Raw genomic sequence first — 10,383 nt, forward strand, 5'->3', positions numbered from 1 at the left:
CGTCTGATAACACCTGCCTGGGGGCAGAGACTAAACTCCACCCAGTGCCAGCATTAGTCTAAATCACTCGTATCTACAAAGAATGCTGTGTAACACAGCCAAAAAGTAAATTGCCCAAATGTTTGCTACATGGTCAGACAAAGAAGAAATGTATAATTCAGATTCTACAGGAACAGACACGTTTCAATGGAGTGTTCCTATAGTGCTCAACATTATGTAAGAAACATGAGGTTCAAGTGAACTATTTGACTAATCAGTCATTAAATAACTGACTCTCACCGCAGAAAGATTGGTGAACTGACAGCTGGAGGGGTGGCAGTCTACCTCCTTGCCATGGCCGAGGTGCCCTTGAGCAAGGCACCGTACCCCCATGCTCCCTGGGCGCTGTGAATGGCTGCCCACCGCTCCAGTCTATGGCATCTGTCTCCAAGAGTGTGTGACCCCATGCCTGTGCATGTGTGTGTTCAACAGGTGCCAACCTAAATGCAGAGGGGTACTTTTGTGTATTTACATGTATCTACATGACAATAAAGTGTAAATCTTAAATAAAACTTGCAGTCCTGCCGTCTTCAGCTGTTATACAACATACACCTGCTTTAGTCTTGAGAGGTGGGAGGTTACGTGAGAGATTTGAATGAACTCAGTTTTACATATTTTCTGAAAGATTTGCTAGCTGTCCTACACTGTCCTACACTAGAGTGGACCTGTAGCTACGCTTGGGGAGCTTCATGGAAAACAATCATCATTCAGAGGATATTCACATCTGGAGGTTAACTCAAACCACAGTTGTTGTTGTTATATGTCAGGGAGCAGCTGTGGTTGTGAGGATTTTCTCTCACGGGTACCTCAACAGAGAAGGTCTGCTCTTGAACTCTCATCTTGGTGGCACACAAACTCACTTCCCTCACCCTCAAACTATCATGATGATCACATAACGTTTGATTATTCCATTACAACATAATGTAACACAATACTCCACAGACAAGTGAAACTCAGCTACAAAATGGGTTTGACAGAATATAAGTTCATGCAAAAACTAATAGGTTTTTATATGAATTAGAGTTATTTCAAGGTTATTTCAGCATTTGCACATGCACAACACTATAATCAGGAAGCTACCTCTCACAAACAGGAACCACCAAGATAACATATCACATGTTTTTTGTTTTTTTTTGTATGATGACATATTACCTGCTTGACATTCTGATTCAGCTCAGTCCCTTATTTACACTGCGAGTAACTTCCTCCCACAACTTAAATAAAAACATCTCAAGAAAGGTCAAAGTCCTCTGAGGGAGACTTCCCTCTACAGCAGTTTGAGTGTGAAACGTAGGCAATGAACTCTCATGTAAAAAAAAGCATGTTTTGCATGTATTTATTGTATGTTCTGTCGCTGTGGTTACCAAGTGGCTGAAAATGCACATACAGTCAGTCCAAGTCTGCTCATATTTTGTCTTCTCAAGCAAACATCTCTGCAATGGAGCATCTTGACTTCAACCTTTTATTTACTTTTCTAAGCAAATTAAGTACAAATGAAGTACAAATTAACTTGGTTTGATTTTTATTTACAACTTGGTACTGGTTGCAGGGGAGAGCTGCACCTGCACATTTTGCTCCTTTTTGAAAAGCATTACAGCCTCAGAAGGCAGCTGCAAGCAGAGGTACAGGCAGGCAGCCTCACAACTAAACAAATGTGCCGCATTTGTTTGATAGGGTGACATCAGGTGACTAAAGCAGGAGCTGCAGCTCAGACACATCTTTAACCTACCTGTAGGGCTTGATGAGTAAAAAGAGTGAATGAAAAAGCATTTCTTTTACCCCCAAAAGGAGGCCCTTCAGAGAACACGTGGGAATTCAGGCTGCTTTCCAGTTCTGACACCCTCCCCGAACGAAACGCTGAGCATTTGCATGTTTCAGAACAGAAAAGAACATGAAATATTCTGCAGTTGCAGATACAACTCAAAACTACAGGCTGTGGTGAACAAAAATGTCAAATACACAATGCAGCGAATGGTCAAGTATAGTTTATTCATGTTAAAAATCTGCCCCTCAAAAAAGTGGATTTTATTGTGCAAGCACTAGTGTAATGTTTGATTTTGTTATGTAGACAACCTTTCTACCTGCTGTGTTGAGAATGTCTTTGAAAATAATTTTTATCTAATATAGCTACTACTGGCCATCCAGTCTAGATATTACATTAGATTAATACAACACAGACAGATGAAGATAATACTGAATGTGATCCTTTAGAAAGTTCTTCAGCAGGTATTTCTAATTTGATATTGTGTCAGAAGTAAAAACAACCCTGAGAAATATCACTTGAATGTCAAAGGATTCAGACAAGTATTGCTCCTGACAGCTATGTTATTTAAAGAGTATTTCCTCTTACGAACAATCACAAAACCAGTTCCTTAGAAACACTAGCCTGAAGTGTGAAACACACAGGTCCAAACAGGAAACAGTAGCTGACAGCGTAATTCAAATGAGGGTGACTAATACTTTCTGCATCTGGATCCACATCAAGATAATGTGATAGATAACGTGAACTCTAGAAGTTTCTCAGTTTTGGACCTGAGCTTTGTGTATCTGCATGTGTGCATCACGGGTCAGCGCAGTCTTCCTAAAATGGCGCCAGGGAAAGTACAAAGTGTGAAATGTCTAACTCTAAACCGGAGAGGTCGTTAGCGGAAATCTACATTTCTTGGTAAATGATGACACACCAAAACGAAAATTTTCTGCTAGAACATCAGATCAATGCAATGCCGGCAGCAAAACCATTTATCATTCACCACTGCTTCCTTGTCACATGACATGCAACTCTCCAGAGATGCAGCTGCACATCCTGGTGACCTGGTGGAGGCTGCAACAGCTGTGAATGGTTCACTTGGAATTTCCATGACACACTACTTTGCTCAATCTCATGATATCAACACAATAAACGATATTCGACCTGCAGCTATTCTCTTGTCTTTCAAGCTGAAACAACTCAAACGCCATCTCCTTTACAGTCCTCCCTATATTCTCTTTAAGTTACTAGTGATCAACATTTGTTAGCTCCCCACTACTCAGAACTGGAGTTACATCCAGTGCCCTTTATTTTCCGTTGCCAGTACCTGAAGAAGCAGCACAGAAACTCAACTGCCAACTAACGTCGACACAAACCAAACAGGTTTTTAGGGCTAAAACCAGCATTGATCTTCAGCATAGATATAGACCACCATAGGTTTTCTATAGATACAACCAGCTACCACGAGTTTCTACAAAAGGAAACAAGTGAAACCCACAACTCGGCCAACTATGTCGCCTCACTCGAGTCTGGTAAAAAGTCGTATAGTGTAGACAAAATGACAATGTAATGGCAGAACAGTTGGACTTTACCAGTCTCCTCCAGGCACAGCAGAGCTGTGGTGTCATCTCAGATCAAGTAAGGGGAAATAAAACCTTTCAAATTCAATTATCATTGGTTCTTGCTATTCTGACTTACTTATTGTATGCATGTTGTCCTCTAATGTCTAAAAAAGACATTAAGAGGCTCTGTGGAGTTTTTGTTAGATTAAAAGTCTAATTACTAAGTATAGGTTATGACACTTAAAACCTGACAAATGTGCGGTGTAACCTTGACACTATCCATGTTACCCTGAAAAAGGAAAACAAAGAAAACCAGAAAAACTTTTTTTTTTTTTTAAGAATCTTTAATAAATCATCAAAAGTAAACATATCTACAAAAAGTGTAGATTAATAGGATTTATGAAACTACAGTACAATCATTGTAGATCTTATTTACAATTGCTGAAATATTTCATTTATTCCACATTAAGTCCATCAATCATTTTTTTTGGAGGACAATCCCAAATTTAGCCCAGGAATGCTGAAGATGCGCGAGCACTAAACTGCCAGGGGATCGACTTCAAATGATGATCGAAAATTATGCCAAAAGTTTGACCAAACCTACGTTTTCACCAAGCCGTGACCCGAGGCGACGCGTCTTAAATCCACAATCAAGTGAGGTTACAGGTTCGACAACTCATCATCACCCTGATATCTTTTCGGCTCTCACTGGAAAAGCCTCTGGTGTGATTTTGACAAGATTTCGATTCGTTTCCTATTAATATCTAAACGGCTCCCGAAGCAAGAGTTTGGAGAGACGGCAATGATCTGCACATTTCTAATCTTAGATAAAGCTTGTTAAAAAGAAAAAAGAAAAATCACATGTGCAAAGCTTTTCGGGGTCCTACGTGCATCCAGAATGCATAGTTCTGATTGCCATGATGGGAGGGGGGGGCACATCAAACAGAACATCTGGAGAGGTGGGTGAGAAGCTGACTGGGATCCTCAAAAGCATCTGTGGCAAAGCAAATACAAACAAAGAGAAACCGTTTCATCCGATAAATGGGAATGATGCGATGAGATTATATTTGGGACAAAGTTCTCTGGAATCATTGGGCCTGCTGCGTATCTTTGATATGTTAACCAAATACAGAGGTCTGTTTTCAGGAGGCCCAGTCGGGGGGGGTATGTGGAAATCTTGTGCACAAACAGTCTTTGCTTTCGGTTAAGACTCGCAACAGTCAATAAATGTTAAGAACTTTATGTTTCTTTTTCTTTTCAAACAGGCAGAATGAAAGGAAAAAAAGAAAAAGTGCATAATCGATAAGAACATAAAAGGGCACTTTGTCATTTTGGTGCTATGCTCCGTTTCACTCCATAAATACTGCTACAGCACAGCCCCAATCCAAGGCCCAGAAAACAGTTGTGCTCCCCCAGTGGAACGGACAAGCAGGTCAAGTACAAATGTACAAAACAATGATCACGCCATTGCTGCAATTCCTTCTGTGAAACTGAACTGCCTCCAGATATTTAAGTACTGCTAGTCCACCTGCGGTGAATCAAATATTTGTCTTCCTCTTACCAACCACATCTCGATTTTCATCAGATTGCCAACCTAAAACGACCAGGAGACCGACCTTAGAAGGAACCCGTGAGCCTTTAAATCTCAGCTTTACTGCAACTGCAGGAATACTTTAAAGACAAACCAAGGGCTATACACGCATCTACATTGCACATCAAAGTGTTCGCGAGAGAAATGGAATGTTTCATACTGTGAAATCAGAGAAGAAAAGATGGAGAACACACAAACCGCACTACAGATATGACGGCTGAACTGCACCGGCATCACTTTCTCATGTGCCGAGTCATAATCGGTGATATATATTTACAAGCTGCATTTACATAGTGAATAAAATCATGGAGCACCCTGTCAGTGCAAACACGGAGCAGAATTCGGGGTGCTGTTGGTCAGAAGAGTGAAATAAATAAGACTTCACCACGTGAGTAAAACAATTAAGTGGGCAAAAGAAAAGAAAAGCTTTGATCATTCTCAGCGTCTCACCAGGAGGCAGCTTTTTTAAAAAAAAGGGAGGAAAATATCAGGACTCGAGTTGAAACCGTCAGCAGGTAACAGAGGCCGCAGCTGTTGGATCCACAGGTGTCGAGGGAAGACTGAGAAACTGAGGGAGGAACAGACTTTTTGTGTTTTCCTAATTAAAAAACCAGTCAAAGCAAACGGAGGAAGACGAATGAACAATGATCAAACAGATATCAGAGTGTGCTCTGTCCAGTTCTGTCCAGTGGGGGACGTAGTTAAGGCGATGGTGGATGCCGACGCGCTCGTCTTCTCACAGGAGCGTGCAGCGGAAGAAGCTGTTCTTCTTGGGCTGCTCTGTGATCTTTACTCCCTGACTGCTGCTCTGTGGGTTGTTGCCCTCCTGTCGCACACGGAAAGGAAAGAAAGCATCATTTATGCGATACATCCAGTCATAATGCTGCCAGTTGCAAACCACCATTGCTCCCGCTCTTGCACTCTCACCAGTTTCTTGTCCATCTTTGCTTTAATGTCTCTGGCGAGGGTCAAGAAGGCCTGCAGGCAGAAACATTTCAGCGCATTAGTGGTAAATAAGACTGAAAAAAAGATGCGTGTTACATTAAGCATGAACATTTTCTATAAAACCAAAAGCTGCACATCACACACACACATAAGCTGTCATTCTGCAGAACATGACAACAGGAGGTCGTTGCATTCACATTAGGGAGACTTAAGGTTGCAAAATGTTTCTTCTCTTCATCAATTCAGTGCCTCTTTGGTGCATCTAGAGTTTCAGCCAAATACACGGTAAAAACATTTGCTATATATGAATCTGACCGATTATCAGCACCTCTGCACCTCTCACTGGAGTTTCAGCATGCAAGCAACAAGTTAAAAGCTAATTTTTAAAAAAAATACAGCTTCCCTCATATGACGACGATGATGAATTGTTTTCAGTTCATTCTGGCAGATGCATGTTACAGCTCTCAGGTTGCAGCCGGGAAACTTTCATGCCTTTACTTCTGAGTCATATGAACCATAGACTACATAAAACTTTGTATACGCGGTGATAGCCCGAGGCATCCCTCTGTCGGAAACATGCCTCTTCCCTGCAGAGCGGCGTACAGAAAGGCCGCTGGTGAGAATAGACTCAACCGTGACGCAGCGGTTCAGCAAAGCAGACGTGACGCTCGCGGTGTGAAACCGGGCAGACGCCACGGTCCCTGAACTTATTCAGTTCCCACACATAGGTGAAAATACGCCGAAGGCACCAATGAATCTTTCTCTAGTTTTTGTGACGCTGTAATTGAAAGGTTCGTGAGCAGCTGAACCCTTTGCCTAAAATGTTCTAACAGAGAACCAGACATGCTGCATTGCTTTTGTGAATAATTCAGGCTTAATGATCAACAAGTGAGATCCATACCATGCCAAGCCAGAGGGGCTTTTTCAATGTGCCCCTTGCAACATTTCTTCAACAAACATTGATGAGACTTGTGCTCCTAGAAGCAGATGTGACTGATAATGCTTCTCATACCACTTCAATGCATAAATTCATAATAATTTTGACACAATCTGGGAACTTATAGTCTAATGATGGCAATTTGGGACACTGGTTGTAAGAAGCAGATATCCAACTGAGGAATATCAGACACCGTCTCTGCTCTTTGAATGCAGAGTAGTTTAAAATTGCTCATGAAAAGCTAGATTGTAGTCAAACAATAGGCAGACTGTTTCCAGACTGGATTGTGGAAAATATGTTCCATCCTTCTTGTCCACGGGCCTCAGATTCTGCATGGGCTCCGTTTTAAAACACACGAGCCAGAACAGCTAATTGATGTTACTGTTGCATTAACGTTCGTTAGGTTTCTATTCTGACATGGTAACAACAAGAAGGAGCCTCAACAGTAGCCTGACATTAGAGGCTGGACTGTGCATCGGGGGAAGTTTCGCTGCATTCTTGAATACAATCCTGATCTGCTTCGATTAGACCGCAGCTTCAGCAAAAAGAACACAAGACACAAGAAAGCGGCACCATGGTTATCTTATGATCGTATCCCCACTGATTTTCAAGTTAAAAACCACAACGGAGGGAACAATGTTGACCAAATCTAGAAGCGTTACTTTCAACTACGAACGAATGTGCGGAAACGCCGTCGACTCACATTCTCCACATTGATGTTCGCCTTTGCACTCGTCTCCATGAATTTGATGCCGTACTCCAACGCCAGCTGACAGCAGGAGAGAAAAGAGACAAAGTCAGAGACGGCACTGGTCCAAGAAAAAGGAAAGAGCATCCAGGGATTGTGATACGCCAGTGCTACTTCTTAAAAAGTACAAAGTTCTCGTCGCATCCACGACAACCATCGTCCCCACCTTCTCTCCTCTATCTTTGGACACCTGTCGCTTGTCATTGACGTCACATTTATTCCCAAGGACCATCCTCTCCACATCTGCTGAGGCATGCTGCGAAAAAGCCGAGTGGGCAGATATTTAAAGTAATGCAATGTGTTCCAGTACATGTATACTCTCTGTGGGACTTCAGGGACCAATAATAAGATAATGTTTTACCTCCTCTATATTCCTTATCCAGTTCTTGATGTTGTCAAAGGACTTCTCGTTGGTAATGTCATACACTAACATGATGCCCTGTGGAGGTCAACAAAGGACATAAGAAAACGGAAGAGCCTGACAGCACTGAAGATAATCTTTAACCAAACTTATCAATATAGGAATCGTTTTGACAGTTAGGAGTCTAATATGGTTTTCCTCTGTCCGTGTCAGCCTTTATCCGTCGTTTATTGCGTTATCTAAGCGTGTTAAGTTACAGCTTGACACTTGAATTCCAAAGGTGACAAAGATAAATGTGCCTTCTGGATTAAAGCTGAAAATACAGGCATGCAGTCTGACTTGAACTAAAAGAAGAAGCGTCACAATGATTTACTTAGCACACCTCTAATTTTGAGGTGTGTACCACATCGACGTCCACAATAATGTGGGGTGTGGCTGAGATGAATGCCACTTTAGCCTTTCAGTTTCCAGAGACAATCTACGTGACTGTTTTATTTGCACGGTTGACAACCAAACGTACCATGGCTCCTCTGTAGTAGGCCGTTGTGATGGTCCTGAACCTCTCCTGTCCTGCTGTATCCCTACACAGAAAACACATTTAAGACACGGTAACTCCGGTAGCTGTACAGCTTGTGAGTCTGTCGGACTGTATCACATTTAGTCCACCTGGAAACACGTACAAGTATTAAGAAACACCACCGTAAGCAAACGATTCTCCACACAAAAGAATCAACCATAACTTAGCCACTGGCTGTCATCTCACACCATTACACAAGAACGCTTTCTGCATTTAGTCATCTTACCATATCTGTAGTTTGATCTTCTTCCCATCTAATTCTACTGTTCTGATTTTGAAGTCAATACCTAGGGGAGGAAAAAGTATAATGTTTGTATTCACAGCAAAAAAAACACAGGAGTTCTCCAAACTGACTCTGCATCTCCCAGACACTGATATTAACGGCATTTAGAAGGATACGGTTGATGCTGGGAATATACATAACTTTCTATATTGTTGTCTAAAATAATGCTAAGCAGCGGTCAGCTGGTCATATGGGAAATGACACTGTCAACTAACTTATCTTGCTTTGTAGCAGGTTAGCTCAGCTTGCCAACGTTTCTGTAGTTTTCACGAAAAACATAAATCGCGGGTTGGCAAACCATCTGCCCGGGTCGCACTTACTGGGACTTTCGAAGCACTACGGCTTGTCAAAATGTCCACTAGTGTCCTTTAAAGGCCTCTTTAACAAGCCGGCTGTGCATTTCCTGACTAGCCTCTAGCACAGGATGAGATCTAGCCAGAAAAGTTAGCAGCAAATTAGCATGACGGGATGGGCTGCTCCTGCAATGCAGATCAATCTAAGCAATACGGACATTAAAACTTTTACCCACCTATAGTAGAGATAAATGTTGAATTAAAGGCATCTTCTGAAAATCTGAAAAGCACGCAGGTCTTTCCGACGCCCGAGTCGCCGATTAAAAGTAGTTTAAACAAGTAATCGTAAGTCTTCGCCATGTCATTAGCTAGCTTACTACTGCGGATATCCCGCCCGTTGCGGAGACAGAGACGTCACTGCTCGCGAGTCACCTGTTGGCCAAATCAACTGTCACTCTCCGGTGTCGTCGTGGCCCCGGAAGGCTGCTGCTGGTCCTCGGGGTGTGCTCGTTTTGATGCCCGTCACCACCCGAAATAGAACTTTGCGGAGTTGTTGAACGAGAGGGGGAGAAAGAGCCTTAGAGTAACTAGTTTCTCTTGTTAAGAAGACTTCCTTTTCACTATATTACAATGTGGAAAAAACACAGTAGGTCACAATATTGATAGAAGTGGTGGAAAGAGGCAAAGCTTTGTTCTTGTAAGAGCTGTAGGCCAATCCAACACTGTAAATATACCGTATTTCAGTCAAAAGTGCATCTTTTAGTATGATCATTATTTATTGATGCCAACATTTACTTAATTATTTAAGGAAAAACTCATATCTACAATATTCCCGGTGTAAAGTCATCATCTTAATGTATCTGGAAACTAAAGCAAATCAAATGTCGTATAGTACAAAGTTCCCTTTGATATGTAATTGAAGAGAAGAATACGCTAAAGTGGAATTAGATGTTATGTACAAGTAGCTTATCTCTAGTACTTAAGCACAACACAGTTAGAGTATTATACTATACGTGATGATACGTGACATAAGTGATCGACATTACTGGAAAAGCAAAGGCAGCAAAATCCCACATTTAAATATAAAAAATATGAAGTTGTAGTACTTTCACACATAGTGACTGAAAAATCAAAGGCGTTTTTTATTTTTTATTTTTTTAGTTAATGAAAAAATGTGTTTGCCCGGTATGTAAGTTCACCCAACTGAATCGATGCCAAAGTGCATACAGCATCTCATATGTAAAGCTTTTCACTTACGTATCATGAAGTTTAAAGTAAATCAACACGTGTGCCCCTGAAT

The 10,383-nt window shown here is 41.6% G+C and overlaps 1 protein-coding gene across 1 annotated transcript; it reads right to left on the reverse strand.

Annotated features, from left to right (window-relative positions):
- Window positions 1–5,409: 5,409 nt before the first annotated feature.
- Window positions 5,410–9,492, reverse strand: LOC140311956 (ras-related protein Rab-8A-like). Its single transcript, XM_072389578.1, has 8 exons — window positions 9,320–9,492; window positions 8,734–8,794; window positions 8,451–8,511; window positions 7,931–8,008; window positions 7,736–7,825; window positions 7,525–7,590; window positions 5,867–5,917; window positions 5,410–5,765 (listed from the first exon to the last, which is right to left on the reverse strand). Exons 1-8 carry the CDS (start codon window positions 9,441–9,443, stop codon window positions 5,676–5,678), a joined length of 621 nt encoding a protein of 206 aa, XP_072245679.1. The 5' UTR covers window positions 9,444–9,492; the 3' UTR covers window positions 5,410–5,675.
- Between the last annotated feature and the right edge of the window lie 891 nt (window positions 9,493–10,383).

Source organism: Leuresthes tenuis, unplaced genomic scaffold (assembly GCF_036924035.1).
Source record: "Leuresthes tenuis unplaced genomic scaffold, fLeuTen1.0.hap1 SCAF_7, whole genome shotgun sequence".
Taxonomy (NCBI): domain Eukaryota; kingdom Metazoa; phylum Chordata; class Actinopteri; order Atheriniformes; family Atherinopsidae; genus Leuresthes; species Leuresthes tenuis.